The sequence below is a fragment of the Alexandromys fortis genome, unplaced genomic scaffold, assembly GCF_014885135.2.
Source record: "Alexandromys fortis isolate MF-2015 unplaced genomic scaffold, M_Fortis_MF-2015_v1.1 scaffold_12, whole genome shotgun sequence".
Taxonomy (NCBI): Eukaryota; Metazoa; Chordata; class Mammalia; order Rodentia; family Cricetidae; genus Alexandromys; species Alexandromys fortis.
Window position 1 is genome coordinate 7,872,962 of NW_026067937.1, and position 26,230 is coordinate 7,899,191.

General features: G+C 47.6%; 1 protein-coding gene across 4 annotated transcripts in view; it reads left to right on the plus strand.

The window, feature by feature from the left end:
- The window catches only part of Prr5l (proline rich 5 like), an 81,620-nt gene that overhangs the window by 28,492 nt on the left and 26,898 nt on the right, over positions 1-26,230 (plus strand). For all 4 annotated transcript variants that reach the window (XM_050147069.1, XM_050147072.1, XM_050147071.1 and 1 more), the window contains 2 exons: positions 12,794-12,842; positions 24,629-24,686. In XM_050147069.1, coding sequence (XP_050003026.1) covers positions 12,794-12,842; positions 24,629-24,686 — 107 coding nt within the window. The remainder of the gene's footprint in view (positions 1-12,793; positions 12,843-24,628; positions 24,687-26,230) is intronic.

Sequence of the window (26,230 nt, forward strand, 5' to 3'; positions counted from 1 at the left end):
TTCCTCAACCCCTAGTGGAAATATAAATAAATAATCCAGTAGTTCAGGAATGTGCTAATTGTTTCTCCCTTCAGGAGACAGATCCTGACATTGTACTTCAAAGATATTGTGGGCAGTTAGGAAGGTGGGAACCAGCCCCTGATGTTACCTGCCCCCACAACCCAGGGAAGCAAAGCAGCCACTGCGTGCCAAGGGACCTTCTGAATGGCAAGGCCAGCTGGGAACTATGCATGCTAAGATGCTCCCAGAAAACCCGAAATTAAAATTTTTTTTATGTAGAATTTCTTTTCTTTTCTTTTAAAAACTTATTTCTGTGTAGCTCTGGTTTTCCTAGAACTCAACTATGTAGACCAAACTGGCTTCAAATCCACAAAGATCTGCCTGCCTTTGCCTCCTAAGTATAGAATTAAAGGCATGAGCCACCACACCCAGCTCTTTTACGATTTTAAGCTTTATTATGTTTTTAAATTATCTTTTATAAATTGGTGTATCTGACTTTCTGGTCTTTCAAAAAAGGTTGGTTTTTAAAAGTGTAAATTTCTCCAAGCTTTGGTGCAGACCTAACAAAACACTGTGGTCCAAGTGTGGCGAACATGCTACCCGTAACTATGAAGGTAGTGTATATGCAGTGTATATGGAATGATGTTCCTGTTGAGGAAATGTGTTGTGTCCTAGACAACTTGAGGTACCTTCTGTGTCCGCACACAGTCATATATTCCTTGTGTAATTTATAGAAGAGAAAACCATGAGTGAGAGAAACCTTGTGACTGGACCATAGTGGCACAACTCTAAATATGGGTCCAGATTTGAACACCTGCTTGAACGCCTGCATCTGAAGTCCACACTGGTCTGCTCGGGTTGCTGCTAACAAGTGACCAGACAGAGTAGCTTAAACAACAAAAACCTATTCCTTTATGTTCTGGAGCCCAGAAGCCCAAAGTCAAGGTGTAAAGCAGCTCAGTTCTGGTGATAGGATTTCTGCATCACCTCACCATCAGCGCACGCGCCCTCTTCTTGCTGTGTTCAAGGGTGGAAAGCCAGCTTTCTGGTGTCCCTTAGAAGGACGCCAGTCTGACTTGAGGATTGTACCCCCTAAAACCCCCTATAGCTGAGCATCTCCCAAGGGGCCTCACCGTCTCATCATGTGGAGGGTCAGGGCTAGATATAGGAATTGGGGGACAGTGTGCACAGTTCAGCACACAGTAGTACTCTGTACCGTAGTGTGTCTGCAAGCACTTTCTTACTGGGAAGTCGGTTGAACTGATGTCCATGGCTTTTTTTCTGCGATAGTTTCTTTCACAGGGCCTTGAGTTCATCACTTACTGTATGGTGATTCTACCCCATGTCCCCAAGAAACATTGACCATCCAGATATTCCTGACAGTTTAGGGGTGCCACGAAAGGTTCTCTGTCTTCGGTCTGGTGGGAACTACAGTGGTTGGTGTGATTTGAACCTAGAGTAAGCTGTAGCTCTTAGAATGCAGAGCTTGGGCTCTGTTTGCATCTGGAGTTCTGTTCTTTGGCTTCTCTAATCTAGTGATGGTGAGGAGACAGGCATCCCTAACACAGGCACAGAGTCGGCCTGGGAATGTGGAACATGTCCCAGGCAGATGTGTGACATGCTGTCTTAGCTATTGTTCTATTGGAGTAAACAGCTATCACCAAGGCAACACTTATAAAGGAAAACATGTAATTGGGGCCTGCTTACAGTTTCTGAGGGATAGTCCATGATCATCATGACAGGAAGCAGACAGGCATGGTGCTGGGGGAGTAGCTGATAACTATACACTCTGATCTACAAGCAGCAGGCAGAGACACACTGGGCCTGGCAAGGGGTTTTGAAACCTCAAAGCCCACCCCCAGTAACACACCTCCAACAAGGCCACACCTCCTTATCCTTCTAAGCAGTTCTACTAACTGGGGACCAAGCATCCAAACATATGAACCTATGGGGATTATTTTCATTCAAACCACCATACCTGGACATCTCAACTTGCATAAAGCAAGCCACCCAATATGTTCCCATATTTGCAAGTATCTATAGACACAGCTGCTCCACGGATCTCGGGATCTCAGCACTTAAGCGAATGTGCCGCTCTCTGCACGTGGCCACAGACACAGGGCATTGGATTTCCTTTGTCTCCTCCTAAGCCCTGTTTGCAGGATAGACCTACACTTTTTTCAGTCTGGAGGGCATCACGGTAGCAACAGGGGTAACAGGAATGTTGGAAAGAGGATGTGGTGGGAGGGAAGGCTGAGTGGTCCCCAGCCTCATTCTTAAGTTAACCTCGCCAGTCCTACTACGTGACCTATGTGTTCTAGACTTGATAGAAGGCTTTAATGTAAGAAAGCCAGCCACCGCTGATTCGGAGCCTATGGAATCCAGACTAGTTAAGCCCTATGAGCTTGGGGAAGTTGCTTAATTTTTCTCTGTGTCTCATTTCATAAACTGTGGGTGATAGTAGACCAACCTCACAGCAGTTGGGGGCTGTGGTCTTGCTTAAGGGGTCTTAGGACAAAATCTGGTACAGGAAATGTTTCGTGAGTGCTGGACATACTCCGCTGTTATGGTCAGTGCTTGGGGACAATGCGTGTTAAACACCACGAAGGATCCCACAGGGTAGGGTGGCGAGTCATCCTAGGAACAGAGCGAGCATGACATTTCCCAGTGTTTTGGATGAGGCGAGCTCACTTTGAACTTGTGCTTGGAACAGAAGTTTGGGTGAGGCTGAGTTCTTACAAGGACAGACAGCTATTTCTTCTTTTTGTGGAGACCAAGTCTAAGAGGAAATGACTCTCTCAGTTCTCCATTCTATTTAGCCAGGCAGTAGTGAGCCTTTTGATGCTCACCCAAGTCTAGTGTCCAAAGCTGAATCCTCTCCCTTGGGTCTCTGATCCCAGCCAGGTTTGGCTGCCTTCCTTTTCCCCCTCCACTTTTCCTTCCTCCCCCACCTCTCCTCTCTCCCTCACCCCCCTCTCTCTCGTGTGTGTGTGTGTGTGTGTGTGTGTGTGTGTGTACTTGAGGAGTGGGTATAGGTTGATATCAGGTGTCTTTCTCATTATTTCTGGCCTCTTTGGACACCTGCACACTTGTGGTTCACACAAACACACACACACACAGACAGACAGACAGAGAGACAGAGAGAGATATAGCGGAGAGAGAGATAGGTTAGGGTTTTAACCTTTGGGGGAGGGGGTTGAGACAGGTTTCTCTGTAGCTTTGTAGCCTGTCCTGGAACTCACTCTACGACCAGGCTGGCCTCGAACTCACAGAGATCCACCTGTCTCTGTCTCTTGAGTGCTGGGATTAAAGGCATGCATACTGCCCGGCATTAACTTTGTGTTCTGAGACACTGAGCCCGGGGTATCTCTATTGACTGAGCCGACTGACCAATGAGATCTAGGAAACTATGTAGTCCCAATGCTAGCATTCCAGACCCACACCACATGCTCAGACCATGTGGGTCTGATACAAGGCAGGTCCTCATGCTTGTCATGGGATTTTGCTGACAGCCTCACAGGGCCCTCTTTCTCACAAAGTAGTTGAGAAGCCTGGGAGAAGTGGATGCTTGCAAGTGGGAGCCAGCTTGCAAGATGGCCAAAGGCAGGTGTCTGTATAACTGGACCTTATAATTGGCCCTTTCTTTTAAGACACGTCATTGTAAACATTATCTTTGTAGATAGTTTGTTTGTACAGGTAAGAACTTGGGTCCAAGTGTGGCTAAGTTCTAAAGCATAATATTGAAATTATAGACAAGTGTTTCCAGACCTTAGGAGTAAGTCCATCCAAAACAGATTGGCCAGTTTTCCCCAAATAAAGTCCAAGCACCTGTTTTTGTCAATATGAAAACCATAAATCAGAATATTTTCTATTTGCAACTGCATTAGGAAGCAGACCGTGGTTCGACATCCTCAGAGACAAGGGGATGACCTTTCAGAATAGACTGATTTGGGCCAGATTGCCAGTCATCACCGTGCATAGTTCAACTAGCATGCCTTCCTGACTGAATTCTCTGGAGCTTGCATGTGGTATTTAACACTCCTGCCTCACCCCTGGCTGGAGGTCTGGGTTTCAGGAATCTTCTAGAAGCGGGGGTGGCTGAGTCCTGACATGGATTACAATCCTTTCTCAGTAAACACCTTTTTCTGCTCTTACCTGGCCAGCGAGAACAGTGAGAAAACACAGACCGACGTTCACTGGCTCTTGTGAGACCCTGGGCTGGGCTTGTAGATGGTGCTGCTGTCCACTTACTGAACGTTTGTGGTGGGCTCTGCCAGGTCCCTGACACGTTCTGGGGCAGCCATAGAGGCAGGTGACTCCGAGTTTGCAGCAAAGAGGAGCTGGACAGGGAGATGTCGTCTGAGAGTTGAAGCGGGGTGGTAGCAGATCATTAGATTGGGGACAGGGTTGATTCCTAAGTTGAAATCTGAGGGTTGAGCAGGTACCCATCAGGTCCAAAGGGCAGCTGAGGATGGAACTGTCTGTCCATCACTCACGCTGTGTTCTCAGCTCCCTGAGAGGATGTTTTCTCTGCAGAAATACTCAGAAGTGACACTTTTGGAAGTCGGAGATGAGTTGTCTGTAGCTGGCCCGAGGTAGGAAATGGACATTTTCCTTCTCTCTCCAATCACATCGCTTCTGTTATTGAGGAGGAAGGTGGCAGAAAGGGAACGCGAGATTTTTAAGGAGAGGAGGCTCCAACTGTTTGATTTCTGGCAGGTCTGGGGCGAGACTTCCACCGGAGGTGTGAGTGGGCCGCTCGAATCCTATACGGAAATCCACCATCAAGGTTCCCTTCTCTCTGAGTCTGCTGACTGAGGTGGGAACCACAGCTGGGAAAAGCTTGGCAGAGAGATGAGAAGAGGGGGAGCCTACATCTCAACCAAAGGTAGCTGATGGCTCCAACACCAGTGTGAGGTACCATTCCCTGAGGCAGATGGCAGCAGCAGGTGCCCTCTGAGCCCTATCTGCCAGGCCCTTCCACGGCTGTGCGTACCCACTCTTGTACAAGTGTCATGCCTGGAAGATGGGTGTTGACTCCCTGTCGGAGTGATGAGAAAGTATGGGTGCACAGAGTGGTCTAGCTCACTGGGGTCATCTCTGCAGAGAGGGTTGGGATTTAAACGCAGCCTGCCATGGTGTCAGAAGAGCCTGGTGTCCCCTAGCACTGGCACAGGCCCCTTCAGGCCCGATGCCCCTGTGTGCGGCTTCACAAGTAGATCTGGAAGTAAGCGGGGGTGCTGGGCATGGTGTTTCTAAAAAGAACTAAGATAAGGCCTGTCTTTTCTTTCTTTTTGAGACAGGTTTCATCATGTAGCCCCAGCTAGCCTAGAACTCATGTTGTAGACCAGACTGGTCCCAGACTGTCAGAGATCCACCCAGCTGTGCCTCCCTTGCCCTGGATTAATGACACGTGTACCAACAGGCTGGACTCTGGAGGGTTGGTTGCCTTTTGAGCTCTTTGGCTCTGCCTCCTCTTGAGTTGGCACCTTGCACTGAAGTTGAGAAACAAATGTTGGGGGACAGGAAAGTCCTTAGCAAGAAGTGGCAGCTGGAAGCCAATGCAGCTGGCTCATGTGTTGGTCAGAATATTGTTTAGAAATCTGCCCTTCTTCCCTAAAATTCAAGGCTTCTAGATTTTCTGCCAAGTTCCAATCTAGCCATGTTAGACCCACAGCCTGGCTTGGTGTCAGTCATGGGATCTGAGACTTGCCTGCTTGTTTGAGAGGAATTTTCCTCAGCCCTCCCCGGCTTGCCTTCTTCCTCTGTAGACAGGGTGTACCTCCTCCATTTGATTTCTCTGAGCGTTAGTCCTCACTGGGCAGAGGAGGGCAACCTCAGAGACTCCCACCAGGGTGGCTGTTGGAGTATTCAAGTGTGTGCAAGCTGGCTCACACAGCTTGTACCTCATAATAGGAATTTATTGTGCCCATTGTTAGGTGAATCTTTTTTTCCTCATTGTTCCCACTGATACCCACTGGGGTACAAACAGATATGTGGAACTGGTAGTCCTGTGCCCTCCCACTAACTCCAGTGCATCCCAGTGGAATAGCACAAAGGACTTTGAAAGAGGAACTTTCGTATGCTACCACTTAAACAAACTGCGCCTCCAAACAAATCCTGTTGGAAGGTGGGAGTCTCCAGAGTCAAGCGGTCAGGTTGGATGAACACAGCTATGACATCTGGTTTGGAGCCCTGCCTGAAGGGCCTTGCTGTTCTTGGATTTTGAAGCAGTTGAGGTGGGTCCCACAAAGGGGGCCTGGGGAGAACTTGGGGTGGCCAAATATTTAACAACCAGTATTACTCTCTTGACCCATCCCACCTAAATGGTGGCACCTGCCCAAAGTGGCCTCCCTTTCTCTACTGTTGACCTGGGAAGACAAATTAAGCAGACTGAGAAGCAGAGGGACTTGGCTGGCCTATACATGCAGGAAGGGGGTGGTGGCTGATTCAGAGGGCTCCTCAGAGTCCCTTCTACCCTGTGCCTCTGTGGCTGGAACCCGGCTTTGGAGCCGCTGGCTTTACCTCCGAGCCAGCCTTAGTGGGGACCGCTGACAGCATGGCGTGCCATGGAAATCAAGGTCTGTGTAATCATAGGAAGTCCTGGGAGCTGGGGTGATGGCTCAGCTGGGCAGCCTGAGCAGGGATGGGGGTGTGACACGGTGTAGCCCAGTAAATTGTTCCCCTTTTCCCCTGTTGTGGCTCCTTTTGGCTTGTAACTGAACTTCACGCTATTTCTGCTTTCACTGGGCTCACATGTCCCACATAACCGTTTCCTTCCCGGTGCTCAGCTGCTTGCGGTGGAGGGACTGTGAGCGGAACTCTGTTGTCAAATGAAGCCAGGGGTGTGGGAATGCTCATGTGGGCGTGGCCTGGACCGGGAGGCCCTTTCACGTAGGCTTCCAGCCACAGCTCCCCTTTCCTACATGATTTCTACCCGTTAGCCTCTGAGTGCTGTGCTCACGGATAGAAGAGCCTCCCATGCTATTCCACTCACAGGTTTCCCTGGGCCTTATTGTGAGGTTGGGCAAGGCTTCCTGCTGTTCTGGGCAGGAGTCAAGAAGAAGGGTGGGATTGTAGAGCTGTAGGCTCCAGAGTCTGATAGACCTGGTAGAATCCTTGGGAGTATCGCTTGCCAAGCCAGGAGTTCATCCACAAAATCTTCTCAAGGATGCACTCGCTTGCCTTTTGCTGCCATCCTGCCCTGAGGTGATCTCACTATCAACACATTCTCTGAGGACTGGGAGGAGGAAAGTTGGGCTCATTTGCTTGCTTACTACTGTCAGTAGCAGGGAGGCAGCCATCTGTATTCAGACCCAGGCAGCAGCTTCCAGATTTAATGAGCTGCTGTCTCCGAGGTCAGCTTCTGGGTTACAAGCTGGTCGTTATCTGCTCCTCTGCAGATGCTGCCTAGGCTAAAGTACAGAAATACAAATGTCATGCACATCAGGGCTCGATACACATGAATAGTAAATTGACTTAGAATAAGAGACACCATCCTAGGTCCAGTTTGTTCTTATTCCTTATTATTTTAATTTGTTCCAGCAAATAATTGCATTTCTGTTGACAAAGAAGGAACCTTGGGAAAAACTGGGAAAAATAGAAGGTAGGTTGGCAGATTCTGAGCCATGTAGGAACCTATGTCTAGGTACTGGGGTCCTGGGAGTCTCCTCTTTCTATGCCTCATGCGTGAACTATATAAACATGGTGAGGTAGGGTATGGTGAAGCTGTAGGGGGTTGTCCTGCTATGATTTAGACTGGTGTCTCTCATACCTTGATTGTGCGTGTGTGTATCTAGGTACATGTATGTAATGTCTCTGTGTGTGTCCGTGGGTGTCTGTGTGTAAATGTATGTGTACCTCAGTGTATATGTGTTTGTGTGTATGCATGTGTGTGTACCTCTGTGTATGTCTGTATGTGTATATGTGTCTGTTTCTGTGTTTATATATGTAATGTGCATGTGTGAGAACCCAAGGCAATCTTTTTTTTTTCTTTTCAAGACAAGATTTCTCTGTGTAACAGTCCTGACTATCCTGGTTGTCCTGGAACTTACTTTGCAGACGAGGCTGGCCTCGAACTCAAAGATCTGCCTGCCTCTGCCTCCCAAGTGCCGGGATTAAAGGCGTGCACCACCATCGCCGGGTTTGGGTATCATTTCTTAGGAGCCGTCCATTTTGTTTCTTAGGACCAGCCTCACCAGTTCTAGCTGTCTGGCCAGCGAGCCCCAGCGGTCATGTTTGTCCCCACTTCCTTAGTCTGGGGTTACGAGTGCACACTACCATGCCTGTTTTGTTTTGTTTTAAACTTGGGTTCTAGGGTTCCAACTCAGGCCCCCAGAACAATCTTTAAAGAAACCTCAGCTTCTGAATGAGGGTGTGGTCAGTGAGGAGAGGACCCTTGTATATTCTGTCTCCTTTCCTTTTTTTTTTTTTTTTTTTTTTTTGCCCAGCATTGTATCTAATACCTAATAGGCTTCTAGTAAATTATTATAGATCAAAGAAATAGTTAGCCGACTTCCTATTCTCTCTGTCAGTTGCTCTTTTCTGTTTTAGTGGGGAAGGGGTGCAGGGTGTGCCATAAGAGGGACAACGTCTAGATTGCCCTGGAGATGGCAGTGTTTCATGTGTTAGGATCAGAGTCTGGGCCCTGGCTGCCCTAACAAGCTAGACCTGTCATCAACAGCTAATTGGAAAAGCAAGTGATGCTGAGAAGCAGAAAAAGGAGATTAATTCAGTGCAGTCATGTTGAAAAGGGAGCAAAGAAAAGCAGGGCATAGTGGTACACAACATTAATCCCAGCACTCAGGAGGCAGAGGCAGGGGGATCTTTGAGCTCGAGGCCAGCCTAATCTACAAATTAAGTTCTAGGATAGCCAGGTGCTGTGGGATAATGCTCTTGTATACTGTTAATATTTGATACTCGCATTGGTTTACTAAAATGCTAATTGACCAGGAGCCAGGCAGAAAGTATAGGTAGGTTGATCAGTCTAGAAGAATTTTGGGAAGAGAAAAGGCTCAGTCTACAGTCATCACCCAGATGACGCAGAGGAGTGGGATGAGAATGCTACACTGAGACAAGGTACCTAGCCACGTGACTAAACACAGACAAGAATTATGGGTTAATTTAAGTTGTAAGAGCTAACTAGTAATAATCCTGAGCTAATAGGCCAAACAGTTTATAATTAATATAAGCCTCTTTGTGTTTCTTTGGGACTGAATGGCTGCAGGGACCAGGAGGGACAGAAACTTTTTTCTACAGCCAGGGGTGTTATACAGAAAAACCCTATCTCAAAAACAAATCAAAAAACAAAAAATAAACAAAAAGAAGAGGAAGAAGAGGAGGGAGCAAAGATATCTAGTGACTCCCCAAGTCCATCTTTGGGGTTCTGCCAAAAGATTTAGGCTTAAGTAGTAGATCAGAGTTGTGCATAATTAAGCAGTTTTGGTCAAGGTGTGGTCCTGACCATCACTGCCCTGTCATTGTCTCAGTCCCAGACTGTCCTAAGATGGTCAAACTTGTCCTGTGCATTGACAAACTACATGTGCAAGTGTCCCCTTTGGCTGGCATCAGGATTCAGCATTTTCCTTATTTGAACATGGGGTTCCTAGGGAAATTCCAATTCCTTGGGGACTATCGTGTCAATAGTCTGGACTAGGTAGTGGGGGTGGGGGTACAAGTGTGTCTTTCATAAGTTTTTACGGCCAGGATGGTTCTGGAGGAGGTGGGAGTATGGAAGCACTTCTTACTCTCAGTTTGACTGACATGTGAGTCAAGTTTTCTTTAGAGGTGTCCTTTCGTTGTTAGACAAGGACAAGCAGAATAGACAGTGTAGAGGCAGCTGTGTAACCTGGCTCGCTGTGATCTACCCGCAGGTTGACCAGCTAGCACTGCTCCGCTCCCCTGGCCTCGGCCCTCTTTCTTCACCTCCTCCTCGTCTGTGTTCCCTTGGATCAGTGATTCTCATGTTACCAGTGCAGGCAGGGCTGGAAGGGCAGGTTCCTAGGACTTCCAGTATTCTGTCACCTTATGCCGCCCTGCTCCCTGACACTGTGCCCTTGCTTGGAACTTCCTCCCACAGTCCTTTCTTGGGTTTCAGATCGTCCTCAGTAAGCTTGGTGGAGGTTACTGTTAATTTTAGAATTTTATGAAAAGTTGTTTTGAACAAGAGTGTCCCCATACAGTTCAAACATGTTACAGCTGGGGCTGGAGAGATGACTCGGTGGTAAAATCTTGCTGTATAAGCAGACAGAGCTGAGTGTGGTCCCAGTGGGTTTGTGAATGTTGGGCATGGTGTTCATTTGTAATCACAGTACTGGGAAGGCAGAGCCAGGAGGATCCCGAGGCTTGTGGTCAGCTACCTAGCCTAGTTGAATCATTGAGCCATGAGTCCCAATGAGAGAGAAAGAACTTATCTCAAAAAACAAGATGGATGGCTTCTGAGGAACACCTGAGGTTGATCTCTGGTCTCGATGTGCATATGAACCCACATGAACATGTGCTGATGCACACACACACACACACACACACACACACACACACACACACACACTTATGAAAAGGGTACAAGGTGGAAAATCTTTACTGTAACCCAAAAGCCTAATTTCTTCTTTTCAGAGGCAGATGTTACTATAACAGCATCTCACTGACTAGTCTTCGAGAATATCGTTCTGAATGTATAGGAATATACTCAGAAATGAGCCTGGTGCTCACAAACCATGTCTCATCTTTGAGAAGTGGGCTAGCTGATAGCACTAGACTCTTCTACTTTTCCACAAACATGTCTACTTTTCACCCATACTCTTGAGACTTACTGATGGCTGCAGAGACTGTCAAGGGGCATTTTCGTTCTCGATCGGAAGCGGACCCCTTGCTTCATTCTTCTCTGACACTTCCATGCATGTAGTGCCGGCCACTCAGTTCTGTTTTCCCTCCCATGTGTGCTCAGCCCAATGGCTTTTTAAAGCAAGATGAATTCATTTCTACTTTATGTGTGTGAGTGTTTGTCTGTATGTTTATATGTGCATCACATGTATGCCTAGTACCCATGGAGATCAGAAGAGGGCATAGGATCCTTTGGAACTAGAGTTACAGGTGGTTATATATGTATAGTATAATCCGGGAGACTTTGTTCTGTGGCCCGGTGGCCTAGGCAAAGCTTTGGTCCACCTTTTGCTCTGTTCTTAGACAAAGAATACCCTTCTCTGAGCCTCACCTGCAGCATCTATAAGAAAGAGGTACAGAATAGCAGACTCACGAGCCTCCACGTGGCTGCTGGAACAGAACCTGGGTCCTCTACAGTGAAGCCATCTCTTTAGTCCCGGCCCAGGAACTTTTGATGTTTCCATCTCTCGTTAGACTTGCCCACATCCCGAGAACCCCTGGGCTGTATTGCTGGAGTGGTTCCTAGGTTGCCTGCCATTAAGTTGAATCTCAAGATGCTTTAACTACTCTCTAACGTGTTTTCTGCTCTGGGGAAAGGGCGGTATTCTCCATGTGTTTCAGCTTTCCAAGCTTTTTTGAAAATTTCAAACATGAGCGTTTCTCTCTTGTTCTGTCCCCAAATTCTTTTTTTTTTTTTTTTTTTGGTTTTTCAAGACAGGGTTTCTCTGTGGTTTTGGAGCCTGTCCTGGAACTAGCTCTTGTAGACCAGGCTGGTCTCGAACTCACAGAGATCCGCCTGCCTCTGCCTCCCAAGTGCTGGGATTAAAGGCGTGCGCCACCACCACCCGGCTGTCCCCAAATTCTTGTCCAGGTTTTATGCACATAACGACATATTGCCGTAACCACCTGTTTGTTCTTTAGTGACATGTGTGAGCATGTTTTGAGGGAAGATAATACCTAGCAAGATTGTCAGAAATTTGAGTATTTGCGCCTTAATAACCATAGCAGATGGGAGGGGCAGTGAGAACACTGGAGTCAGGGAGACTTTGTTCCCTAGAGAACTTACTGGGAGCCAGTTTTTCTTGTTTTTAGCTTTTTCTCCTCTTGTCTGGCTCAAATTCAAGATGGATCGGTAGGGATGGGCCCATTATTTGTGAAAGGGGAAGAAGCCTGGTGCCCAAATCTCTACTCATTTATATTTTTGAACTTAAGATGCTTTGACATCATCTTGTAAATTTGCTACCATGTTGTCTCTGTCCACATCCTCCACCCAAGAGTAGAAACTATGAGAGCAGAGACCTCGTGTGTCTTCTTCACCTTGGTGGTTCCAGTGCTAGAACAATATGTGGGAACATATAGTGCAGCTCAGTAAATGTGTTGCCTAGGTAACCAGAAACCCAATTCTCCTCACTGTGGTCCCTTTTGCAGATTGCCTCAGTACATTCGAGATGAATAGTGAGACCACCCCATCATATCCTCAAGGAGACTTTCAAGTCTGGGCATCCCTGATGGAGTTAAAGGAGAGGAGAGGTGGAGTTATAGGAAACGATGTTCAGCCTGCAGAAGCTCTAGCTTTGAACCTAGACTGTTGGATTAATGTGTAGGATGGGGGTGAACATGGTTTCTCTATCTACAGTAGTTGTAACCATACCGTCCTGCACACACTTTCCATCTTTGGATGGGGGAAGTGTGGTTTAGACTACACAGTGTCTGTAAATGTTATTACTGCGGTGGCTATGGAGGTGGAGCGCTACCGGGACCCAGGAAAGCGTCCTCCCTCCTCAGGCCTAGATTCCATCCCTGTGGGACTGGCAAGCACATTGTCATCAGCGATGAGCCCCTTGTCATCCTTCAGGAGCTGTTAGCACACCGACAGCTGCCTGACTGTGGTTCTGTGTTTCTCTCTCCCCAGGCGGCTGCTGAAGAGTGAACTTGGATCCTTCATTTCAGACTATTTCCAGGTAAGCTCGGGGGCCCCAGCACGCATCCTCCTTGCAGTTAGTTGCCGTACCAACAAGGGCGTCCTTTAATGTCTACAGTTATATGTGGCTATAGGAGGCTGCTGGGCCAGCTTGCTCACAGATGTTAGTGGAGATCCGGTCTCTTGCATTCAGTCTCGGGCTTTTGGGTCCCAAACTTGTATTGTCAAAGATTGGTGCTCATTTGGGTTCTGTCTGTCCTTACCATATGAGGAACTGAGCCTCAGAGACTTCGCAATGTGATTAACTCACAGAAGAATACACAGCCAGTACGTCTTAATTAACTCACAGAGGAATACAGAGCACTTTTATGAGGGAAAAAAGAAGAGTTTCCAGAACAAAAAGAAGTGAGAAGAGTGGTGTTGGTCTTGTGTTTGTGCAAACATCTGCATGGCCTGCTTGGGAGAAGGCAACTCTTTCTCCTGTCTGCCTCTTTTTTGTGGGCCGTGTATTGCATGTCAGGTAGTCTCGGGGCAGCCGCACTGTTCAGCCCAGGGACACAGGAGGGAACAGACAGAATCAGCTCACTGCTACTGAAGACATGGTTTTCACCCAGAGGCCCCTGACTCCCTCCCTGCCCTCAGCCCTTCCTGCCCTATGTGCGGTGTTTAGTTGGATTAGGTCTATGTGCCCCTTAGACAGGTTACTTCTGGTCACTAAGCCTCCTAGTCCATTGAAGGCAGCATTGGGTTCAGCAGTCTCTACTTCTCACTCATTTGCTTCGTCGGGGCGTGGCAGGCTGTTTTATGTCTGTCTCTCAGTTTCCTCATTTGTAAAATGAGAACCTCAGTTTACCTCATTTTGTGGTTTGCATGAAATAATAGCAGCGGAGAACTCAATGCTAGCCGTAGCAGGCAACATAGCGTGGCAGTCAAGATCATGGCTCACTGAGGCAGGCTACCTAGGTTCAGGACCCAGCGCAGCTGTTTACTGATTACTATGGGCGAGTTGTTGTGTCTCTGTTTCAGTTTCCTTTTCTCCAAAGCCAGGACGTAACCTTTAGGACATACCCTTATAGTGGTACTGTAGGGTTAAATGAATTGCTTGTTAATTAAAATGAATTCATTACTTTTTACTGGCCAGCACAAAATAATAGTTTTTGTTAAATTTATGCTGGTTCTTATTTGCATTCCCGAAGTGCCAGCCACCCGTTTGAATGGGAAAGGAATGTAAATATCTCGGTGGCAGTTTGTTTTGTATTATTTCATGTCCAAGTAGAGCACAATTTTAAACCCGAAGAGAATTTTGTTGCTAAAAAAACCCCAGAAATCATTTTGTTTTTCTACTCAAGTATCAAGAAATGTCAAACTCTTACGTCCACTTTTAAAAAATGACAGGTGTCAATCAGCTTTACACCAGTGCGTTACACATGTGCATGTGTGTGCACACTTGTACACACACACATGCAGGAAACACTAACTACCTCTAAGCCTCGACAGACTGAGATCTGGTGGAAACCTGGAGTTAACTCAGGTCCTCCTCAGATTCTGTTATTGGCGTGGGGGTGGGGGGATCCTGAGGACTCAGAATGTGACTAGAGTCCCAAGGGTGAATCACCTCAGTTGCCCTTCTCTCAAAGGTCAGCCTCTGCCGCACTCTGCCCCCTGAAGGTCTCTATTGAGTGCTCAGAAGGAAGCCTTCTGAGAAGTTTTTTTTTTTTTTTCTTTTTTCACCAATCCTGAAGAAGCCTGCTGGGCCTGGCTGCTTTCTGCCTTGACATTTCAAAGAGACAGGGTCCGTGTGGTTTCAGTCAACCTGTAAATGTCAGCTGTCTTTTGGCATTGGGGGCGACCCCTTGGCCCATCGGAAGGGTGTGTCCGGGTGGGGACTGATGCATAAGGGAAGCCCTGAGGTTTTGGGGGTTGGCAAATACTGCTTACAAAGATGCCAGCTTCTTCAAAACTAATAACCACACGGCATTTCCTATCAGGATACTGACCTGTGAAGCTGTTGGTTGAACGCTGAGTCTTTTTCTGGGGGTGTGATGCGAGGTCTGATTTTCAGAACTTTGAATCTGGGGTTTTCCTTATTTAGGGTGCTAAACTGGAGGAAGACTCTCCTAGATACTTTTCTACTGTAGGTTTTAATGTTTTTTGTTTTTAAGCTGTGGGTGTACATTTCTTTTCTGGTGTTTTTAAGCATTTAAGTATCCTTCTCTTTTGTGTAGAGTGTATATTGGATGTTCTGTCTACATTTTTAGGGAGGGCAGTGGGATTGTCTATCATGCATACCAGAAGTGACATTTGGTGACCTATACAGTGACAATGAATAACATCAGAGATGTTTCCCTTTTAAATTTTTTCTTTACCCCTTGTATTCAAGTCTTGGGCAGTGTTCTGCAGGACTCAGCAGTCTCCTTACTTAAGGAAGAGGGAGCTGGCCTTGAACTTGGGATCTTCAGCTAGGAATACATGACTAGCTGAGATTCCGTGACATGATTTTGTTTGCTGTGAGCTCATTTCTGAGTGGTTTTTCCACTTGTGGTGAGTGGTGCGGCTACTGGTTCCTTTTAATGCCTAATGGCAATTTTGATAAGTAATTTTAAGAAAAAAATAGCCCATAAAGGATGATGGTGCAGGTGGCCCTGGTTATGGCCCTGTGGTGAGGGTAGTTCAGCAGACATTCAAGTGGGAAGGCTGGGGCTGGGAGCTACTGAGGTTTTCAAAGCTACACAAGAAATCCCCACGGGAGAAAGTCAGGCTCACAGAGGCAAACTTAGCTTCACAGCAGTCTCATTATCAGGGGTGAAGCCTTAAGAGGCTCCGACAAAGGACTGGAGGGAAGTGGGGGCCTACAGTAGCAGAGCCTCGGGGCAATCAGGGAAGTCCCTAAACCTTGGTGGCTCAGAAGAATGTGAACAAACTCCTTGGACCCTGTAGTCTTCCTTAGTGTGAGGCTCAGACGCCATCCCCGCCATCCCCGCCATCGCCGGGCACCTGCATTTGGAAGTGAGGTCTGCCCCGTCTTGGGACCCTTCCTCCCAGTGAGAGCTCCTTATTTACAGAGCCCCACACAGGGCTCTTCCTGTCTGAGGCTCCGCTTTTGCGGGAGCAGGCGAGCATTTCCATTTTACGGCTTTAAAGAAAGAACATCCACAGTGAAGAATAATGAAAATGACCCGAGGTGAGGGCAGGAAAACGGTGCTTATCTCTGGTCTGCACGCAGAGAACAGAAGTACAGGAGCCTGAATAGATTTCTGAGACACTGGCCAGAGAAATCTCTGACATTTCCAGTATTGACTCCCCTCCCCGCTTCCCCCTGTCAGTGTTGAATTGTGCCTGGGAGGAAAATTGAGGTTTCCAAGTAGAACCGTACCCTAGTGACTGCTTGGGGGAATAATTGCCTCTCTACCATGCTCAAAAATGGATAGTATAAAATGATCTGCATTTTTGGATTGCCTAAGAAGGTATCTCACTGATTCAAAGTGTGAGGGCAGGGTGTTGGATACCTCATTTTCTCAGTTCTGCATCTGTAGGTTACGCTATTTGCGAAAAACCTTGCCCCAAGCCCAGAAGGTTCCATTTTCTTTTCTTTTTTGGTGGGATTAAAGTTTTGCTTTATATAGAAACTTAAGCTGAAGTCAAAGGCTCTGGGTGAATTAGTGCTAGGGAGGAGGGAAACGTGTGTGTGCACAAGTGCATGCGTGTGTGTATGCACATGTACAGGTTAGCACGCACATGTAAATGAATATACATAGTTGTGTGCGTACTTTTGTTTATCTGATTGCTGCAAGACCGATCGTCACAGTGTGATGTGCACTTGGCAGGGGCTGAGAGAGGAGACCCAGGCTGAGGTTTTAGGCAGAATGGAGTTTAAACTGTAAACAGTGCAAGAATATAAATGAATCTGCTATCAGCAGCACACACAGTAGCATTGACTGATGGTAGGGTCTTCAGATCAGACCCAGAATAAATAAATATAAATAAAATAAAATAACTAATTATGAAAGTGGGACTATCCTGGCAGTGGTGATGTACACCTTTAACCCTAGCACTGAGGGGGCAGAGGCAGGTGAGAAGCCAGCTTGGTCTACAGAGTGAGTTCTAGGACTAGGACAGCCATGGCAACACGGAGAAACCCTGTCTCAGAAAACAAACAAATAAACAAACCAAAAATACAGAAACAAAAAGAAAACTAAAGTGAGGCTTGTAAGGGATGGGAAGAACAGAGTGATGAGAAAAACTCTTGTGGTTTTCAAATCCCAACTGAATGGGGAAGGAGAAGTACAGCTCACTGTTTTATCCGTCTCGGAAGACTTCTATAACCAGCAAGATTCCCCAAAAGGAAGCTGAGACGGTGAGGTGGCCATCTGGGAAGAAGGGGAATTCCATGCATACTCTGCAGGTTAAAGATGGGGCCAGGGCACAAAGCGGCTTTGACAAGGAGCCTGGGTGAGGATTATGTTTTAGGTGAGAAGGTCCTCAGGACTGAGGTTTGACCGGTATTTGGGACAAAGGCCTGGCATCGGGATGGGGGACACCTCTGAGGTGGGGCTACCTGAGTGGGCTTACAGAGTACTCTCTGCCAGCCAGGAGTTACCTGTCGGCAGATTTCTTGCCCCCAGACTCTGGAGCAGTTACATTAATTCTGTGCAATTATTCTGATATTTTTATTGTGCTTTTGTCATATTTTGTGAAACTAAGTAGAAACATGAGTCTTAAAATTGATAACTTTAGGCCTTCATAGATTTTAGATAAAGATGAGAATCAATAGGTCTGCTGAGGCAATGGATCATTCCATTGGCTTCATTGGATTTGGTTCCTGTGTCTTTTATTCTGAAGATCAAGAATGCAGAGGTACAAAAGGCTGAGACGAGATCACCCGAAGGTGGGCTCTGAAGAGACGTGGCGTTGGGCTTTAGCACCCTTCTTAGCTCTGTAGAAGCAGGCTTCCTTTGAAGTCATGTAGGCCTGTTGTTCTGTGAGAACATATTTCTGGGAGCCTGTTATGTGTGAAATCGAGTGTTTTCTAATAGACCAGAGAAGGACTGAATGAGCCAGGTTTGGTGGGGCGGCAGAGCGGAGCCACAGCAGGCTGCGGTAGGCACTGCGCGTGCGGGGTTGAAATGAGTAAAAGTGCTCAGCTGTCTGGTGCTCCTGAGAAGAAAAGGTTGTCGGGAGTTTTTGTTTCATTTGGGAAGCTTTCTTGGGCGTCACAACTGAGGCTGGGTATGTAGCGCAGTTGGTAGTCTGCTCGACAAGGTTCTGTGTTCCATTCCTCACACCCCGGAAGCCAGGAATGGCGGTATGCGCCTGTAATCCTGTTTGGGATGGCATTCTCCCTCCTGGAAAGGCGGGGTGGGCATCATTCTTCCCTAGCCTTCTTCTTCTTTTTCTTCTCTCTCTTGATTACTTTCTTTCCTGGGTGCCTCTGGCTGGGTTGGCAGGTACCCTGCTTGACGTACATGTGTGACTGGCTGCACCCCACACATGCCTAACCTCTTCTCTGCCCACCTCGGCACCTCCATCGTGCCCCATGCTGCCCAGGATAGGTCCATCTTATTCCCTGTCAGAGGTGGGTGACTTGGGATGCTTTCCTCCAAACGCCCTTGTCAGAGGAGTTTTTCCCAAGCCTCGTGTTTCTGTTTGCCTGCATTCCTCTGTGTCTTAGGGGGGCGGGGGGGGGGGGATGTCAGCTCTTTCCACTTCCGGATCCTTCTACCACTTCATTAATGTGCTGTTTTGTCCATGGCCAAGTTCACGGTTGGTATGCCAGAAGGATGTGTTAAGTAACAACCGGCCCATTGCCAAGCCCTAAGTCATTTCCTAAGTAGCTACTATTTAATGAACTGGCGGTTTGTGATTTGAAGCTGTCTGGCTGGAGAGGTGGTGGGGAGGGCGTGGGGCAGGGAGAGAGGAGAGTCTCTAGCTATGTCAACACTGCTTAGCAGCAAAGGTCTGTGAAGAACCTTTAGGATTCAGGCCCTTGTCAGGGATGAGAAGTCCTTGAGGTAAGGTCCAGCGAGAACAGATGCTTAGAACATTAATGCAGAGAGAGTTACCTCTCTCTCTTATTCCCTTCCCCATCCTCTCTGCCTTCTCTCTTTCACTTCCTTCTTCCTTCCTTTCTCCTCTATCCTTGTTTTTTTTTCTTTTCTTTTGTTTTATCTCCCAGAACCTTTAAGCAGGCCTAAACCCCCATCGATGCCAAGTTGACATCTTCCTAGGTGAAGTGGATGGTGGTGGTGCAGGCTTCATAAAGCTGCAGGGCCCAGTCCTAAATCAAAATGTGGTTACAGGTGACAGATGGGGTATGGACGTCTCTTTCTTTCCCATGGGTCTGTCCCTGCTACATACAGAAGTCAGGTAACGCCAAAAAGGGCTTTGCAATCTCTGCACTGTGACACACAGATCACAGGGCAGGTATGGGGCTGAGAGACAAGGCCCACCTAGCAAATGTATCGCGGCAGTACCAGACCCAGGTGGGGGTGGCTGTCACCAAGCTTCTGCTCATGAATGAGTAGACACGTGTCCAACCCTGACCTCCATATGCCATGCCTAGACCTAGACATCTCCTAACTGAAAAGTTTCTGCGCCCCGAGAAGCCTCTCTGCCGACACAGCAATCCAAATCAGACCAAATCAAACCGAATTAGAAAAAGCACAGGTTTAAGGGATACAATGCTCCCGGATGATTTCCCAACCCTCCAGAGAGGAGATGAGAAAGGAAGACCAGAAAACCACGTGTCTGTTTTCTATGGGGCAGTTTAAATACCCTGTGGGAATGGTCTTGAGCATCTCTGGGTGAAGGGGTCATCATTTGGCGGGCTTTCTGAAATGTGACAGGGTTTGGAGAGAGATGAGGGAGGAGCCTTGGGGTGGAATTTCTGCCAGAACATTCCAGACTCTTTGGGTATATAGATGCCAGGGGCTGGGGTGAAGCTTCCAGCAGAACACGAATACCAACTCATTCCCACCCTGGGGGTAGGATGGCAGCAGTGGTGGTTCAGGGTGGGGGCATGAAGAGGGAGGGCAAACTCCTCCTGGGAGCCCTGTGATTTTGTGTTACAGTGTCACGCGCACACGCACACACTCAGAGGACTTAGGGATGGCAACTGTAAAGCCCTGAGCTCCAGCTGCAGCACCCTTCAAATGCCAGGCCCTAGGGGATGCAGGATCCACAGGAGTGCCGATGAGCGACTGCAGATTCACAGGACCGAAGACTCTTGTTCAGTAGGGTCCTGGCAGGAGGAGGGTGGGGACAGGAGCGGTCCTGGCAGCTGAGCAGAGAGCAGGGCTGTGGTCAAGCTAGTGTGTGAATGAGAAGGGGGTCAAAGCAGCATTTCCTCGGAGAAGGGAAGCTGGGGGCTCCGCTGCCCCTGAGAACCCTGCAGAACCGAGCAGGCACCGAATGAAGGATGTCTAGTGGAATCTGAGCTGCATTCCTGTGGGCTGGAATCCGGGCAAGGAAACTCTAACCTAACCAGTTACTGGAAGATCAAAGTTTTTGTGGCATGCTTTTCAAGGGGTTTTAGCTTCTTGCAAAATGAAGCCCCTTACATATCAACAAATCTGTGTGTGAGCAGACGATCGCAACCGCAGACTCCTAGCAGGGAGAAGCAGTAGATGACCCGAAAGGCTCCTTCAGACCCCACGTTTTTGTTTGTTTTGATCCAAGCTGCAGAATTTCCGTGCTGTGTATCATGAGAGCCTTAGAAAGAATGTTTTCTGTGTCATTTCCCCCCGAAGCCAGAAATAACTCCCTTTCCTTGGAAACGCGCATTTTTCTTTCCAATATCTCCTCAAAGGGAGACGACTAAGGGCCAGAAAAGAGGCTCCGGGCCATCTGGTGAAATTTATTCCTTCTGATTTGGGCAAAGAAATTTTTACCAAATGAAGAGAATGGTGACAGATTTAGGGTCCCTGTGTCATCTTTCCCCAGCCCCTTAAAAACATTCTACTTCTTATCCTGACTCCTTAAAAATGCAAAATAGTTCTTGTCACCAAAATAGGCAGTTGATTAAGTTCAACCAAGATTTGTGATGCATCAGCTGTACCCAGCATCGTGCTGGGAGTGGAGGGCTAAAGGGAGAAGTGGTCCTTGCCCTCAAGGCTCTAAAAGCCTAGTGGATATATTTAGTTTTTGTTTGCATTTCTCTCTCTCTCTCTCTCTCTCTCTCTCTCTCTCTCTCTCTCTCTCCCTCCCTCCCTCCCTCCCTCCCTCCCTCCCTCCCTCCCTCCCTCCCTCTCTCTCTCCCTCTCTCTCTCTCTCCCTCCCTCCCTCCCTCCCTCCCTCCCTCCCTCCCTCCCTCTCTTTCTCTCTTTCTGTGTGTGTGTGTTATATCTGAGTATTTGTGCATGTGGATGTTCATGTGCCTGTGTGCATATGGGAACCAGAGGAAGGATGTCAGAAGTCCCGTCTCTCGCGCTCCACCTTCATCCTTTGTGGCTGGATCTCTCACTAAACCTGGTGCTAGGCTGGCAGACTGCAAACCTCAGGGAGAACCTAATGTCCCAACCCCTTAAAGAGCTGGAGTTCTATGCATTTACTGCCACATTTCTGGCACATGAGAACTGGGGATTTGAACTTAGGTCCTCATGACTGCCTACCAAGTACTTCTTACCTACTGACGTATGTCCCTAGCCCTGGAAGTATTTACTAAATCATGTTATAACCTGGACTAATTTTTAAAAACTTTCCTTCAGCATCCTATCTTCCCTTTGAGTAGATAATTAGATAGATGGAACAAGATGATATAAACCCTACAGGAAGGAGTCTTGGTGCCTTGGAAATGTGCAGCTTTGTTCTGGACGAGGCTGGGGTACCAGTGTTGACAACAGGAGTCCTGAACGGTGCAGGGTGACGTTCTGAGACTCTCACCTAGACTGACAGAGGAAGGAGGAGGGCAGACACTCTGAGTTCACATGGAATCTGTGCTCAGGTGGAGTGACTGCCCTAACCCCTCATCCGAGTAATCTTTCACACCCATCTTGGCCTCCAGGAGGTCTAGACCAGTGGGCTTTGGGCTGCGTTCTTGCTTTCTGACCCAGAGGCATTTGCTCGACCAGAGCTGGAGAAACAGGTTGGGACTCTGGTGTAATTGCCTGTCCAGTCCATGGTATTTTGTGATGGACAGTTTTTTCCCCCTTCAACAAAATCGGTACACTCCAGTATGGTGTTATTTGAACTGTGATTTTGAGGTACCATATGCCATCATAAAATTAAGCAGTGGCCAATTGCATTTTAAAATTGGGTCATATCTGAGTCTCCGTGGGATTTTAGAATCAAAGAAATTTGTTAGTGCTTTTGATAAACTGTCTTGGTACAGAGGTTGGAGAGATGGCTCAGTGGGTAATGTGTTTATTGTGCAAAAATAAGGACCTGAGTTTGGGTCCCCAACACCCGTGAGAAATCCAGGCCTGGTTGTGTGAGCTTGTGACCCCAGTGCTGGAAAGGCAGAAGCAGGAGGATGCTGGGGCCTTGCTGGCTAAATGATCTTGCTGAAAAAAGTGGAGCAGGGGTGGAAAGACTCCAACATCATGCACTCACAGGGGCAAGTGTACCACACACTGACCCAGGCGTGCTCGCCACACAATACTCTCCAGAGACTCCCGGTACCTCTGCTAAAGCCCTGTTCATCACTGTCTTTCTTCACTTCTCACTCCCGGGAAGATATTAGGATGTCGACACCTCCGTCACTAATTACTAAGGTTATACGATGGTTTGTGTCTACAGCTTTTGTAACAACTTAATGATACGCCACAGGTATCATGATAATGAGGCTCTTAAGTGTTCCCAACACCAAGAAGTTCTAAATATCTGAGATATGCCAGTGATCACTACCTAGTACCCACATGCATTTGAAGGCCACGCATATACAACCATCTATTTGTCCATTAAGATTTTAAACTATAGGACTGGAGAGGTGGCACTTCGGTGAACAGTGTGCATCCTGCTCCTGAAGAGAACCCAAGTTCAGTTCCCACCACACACATTGCTTGACTCACACCTGCCTGTAACTCCCGCTCCAGGGGATCTGAGGCCTTTGGCCTTCGTGAGAACTGCACTCACGTGTACACGCTCCCACACAGACAGACCCAGACACATCATTACAGATAATAAACATAGGTATTCTAGAATTAAGATATACTAAAATAAATTGAAAACATAATGGAATCATACTGTTAGTGGAAAAAAAAGGAAACTAGTGAAAACCAGGAGAGACTGGAGGCACATACGTGTTAGTTATCCCAGGAGTCAGGAAGCAGAGGAAGGAAGGTTACAAGTTTGAGACTAGACTGGGCTACATAGTGAGACCTTGTCTGTAACTAACCCTGTCTGTGATGGTAGCTTTTAATGAGCAGGTCCTGAACCTATGTGGTGCCCACATTCTTCTCACTCAGCTGCACACACTGCCATCATCACTGTTGTGCTCACTAGTTTTTGTGTCAACAAGAGTCATCTGAGCACTGGGAATTTCACTTGAGAAAATACCTGCATAAGATTGGACTGTAGGCAAGCTATATACACTGTAGGGCGTTTTCTTAATTAGTGATTGATGAGGGAGGGACCAGCCCATTGTGGGTGGTGCTTTCTCTAGGCTGGTGGTCCTCAGTTCTATAAGAAAGCAGGCTGAACTGGGCATGAGGAGCAAGCCAGTAAGCCTCCCCCTTCCATGGCCTCTGCATCAGCTCCTGCCTACGGGTTCCTGCCCTGCTTGAGTTCCTGCCTTGATTTCCCTCAATGTACTGCGACTCAGGATATATAAACCAAATAGACATTGTCCTTCTCAAGCTGCTGTGGTCATGGTGTTTCAGTACAGCGGGAGAAACTTCCTAAGCTAACTGCACGAGGGAGTTGAGGTTTTCTGAAGGGCAATGTGAGGGGAGGGCGTTGTGTTTTGTTGTTTGTGTGCTGCCTTTGCTCTCTACCTCCCCCAGGACGGGGCACAGCCTTTGATGACCTGGTGCTGTTGATGGGCACACAGTCACTGCTGCCTGAGGGTTTGCATAGGAGCTCTTTCTGTTGTGTTCAGTGTAAGAAACCCCGAGAGTGAGAAACCCCAAATTTATTCTTTTTAATTTTTTAAGTGTGTGTGTGTGTGTGTGTGTGTCTGGCGGTTAAGTGTGTGCACAATGAGAGCAGGTACACAGAGGCCAGAGGGGTTGGATCCCAGGGAGCTAGAGTTATATAGGCAATTGTGAGCCACATGATGGAGGTGCGGGGATTCAAACATGGGTCCTTTGGAGGAACAGAGCCACTGAGCCCCCTTCCCAGCTCCCCGAATTTATTTATTTATTTATCTATTTATTCTGAGATGCAGTGTGTGTTGTGTGTGTGTGGGGGGGGGTCTTTTTTTGTAGTCCTGGCTGTCCTGAAACTGATTGTGTTGACCACGTTAGTCTTGCACTCAGAGATCCACCTGCTTCTGCTTCTCCAGTTCTGGGATTAAATGCATATACCACCACACCGGTCTTAAGAAAAACAATCTCATTTAATTTTTCATTTGTCTAGACTCTCCATATGGGTTTAAGTCATCAAGGACATTGGGATCAATAGTGAATTGGACTGGGCCCCTCTGTGTCCCTTAGTTTGAGAGGTTGGGTGGAGACTGCATTTGGCTTTTGGCTTACTGCCCTTTGGCCGCGTGGTCCTCACAGTCTTCCTCTGAGGTCGTGCCCTTCCAGGAGGACAAAGGGCTTCTTAAACGTAGAGGCCTGACTGGTACCACAGGCCTGGAAAGTCTGCCCTGCAAGTTGGAATCGGAGAGGGCTGGTCACTCCCACTCAGAGTCTCCCAGCTCTTGTCCTCTTTGTTCTCTTTTGGCAGAACCAGCTTCTTGCAAAAGGACTGTCCTTTGTGGAGGAGAAGATCAAGCAGTGTGAAGGCAAGTACGAGGCCCTGGTGCACGGGGCTGTGACTCAACCTCTGATGTTTGCACAGCTGAGATGCTGCTGTCCAAAAGCAGCAGGCTCCCAGGGAGTGAGTCGCCCCGCTCCTTGCTGCATTCAGTGGTTTGAGCCAGCTGCCCTTGTCTGTGCAACCCCGACTTTTTGCAAAAATGCATTGGGATGGGGTGATTTATTGGAGACCTGGGTAAGGGGTTTCTGTGGATGTGTCCAGGTGGTGTCCTCTGAGGGGATACTGGCAGCTGCTTTACTGTAGGTGCTTCTGGTCGCTCTGGTCCCCATCCACTGTTGCGATATGTTTCTTGGAATCACAGTAGACAGAAGTGCTTCCCATTTGAGGGACATTAAGACAAGCAAGCTCCCGCTCCATGGGATGTTGTCTGAAAGATGAAAAGAAATTTCCTTGTCTGTCTGTGGCTTTAGAATCCAGCTGACAGGATGGAAAGAAACTGGCTGGAGAAGGGAGGTAGTCTCAAAAGAAAGAACTGACCACCCCTTCAATTCCACCGAGAGCTTCTAGAGACTCGGCTTGTTTCTTAGTTCTCTAGTGAATTTTGCCAAGTTTCTCTCTCTCTCTCTCCCCCCTTCTCCCCCTTTCTCTCTCTCCCCTCTCTCTCTCTCTCTCTCTCTCTCTCTCTCTCTCTCTCTNCCCCTCTCTCTCTCTCTCTCTCTCTCTCTCTCTCTCTCTCTCTCTCTCTCTCTCTCCTTCTCTCTCTCTCCTTCTCTCTCAGCTCCTGTATTCTCAGATTTCCTGCATAGCGGAAGATGACCTAGAACTTCTGATTCTCCTGCCTTCATCTCAGTGTTGTGATTACCGGTGTGCAACACCATGCTCGGTTTATGCTGAGCTAGAGATGAAACCCAGGGCTTTGTGCATGCTAGGCAAGTACTCTAGCAACTGGGCCACACCCCCAGCTCCGATTGTCATTTTAAAGTTACGGAGTGGGGCGAGGACTGTAGTAATATCAGGTACATATGACACCATACTCTGCAGACAGCTGGTCTACCTTTTCTTTGGGCTCTAGCCTGACGACCTCAGTATAGCTCAGGTGGATGTCCAGACCCAGACTCCAAACATGTAACATGTTACATTCTAGCCATATACTGGAGTGCAGCACATACGAACTTTGAGGACATCATGTCCAGTGAAAGCCATTTGCTCACATGCTTGCATTTGCACACTCAAGCATTTTTTCTTTCACGTTTAGGCTGTAATTTTTTTCCCTAAGTCTGTAAATACCACTACACCATTTAGTTGGACTTTCTTGTCAGGCTTCCTTTGGACCACCAGTCCTCAAATAATGACGCAGAGACATTATTAATTATGAAAACTTGGAGTATAGTTTAGACTTCTTCCCAGATAGCTCTTATACTTTAACCTGTTTTTATTAATCTAAACTCTACCATATGGTTCTTTACCCCCCCCCCCATTCTGTTTGTCTGACTCCTCTGTGTCTCTTATGAAATCCTGGAACTCAGATCCATTCCCTGAGTTCTTCTCTCTGTCAGGAAGTCCCACCTA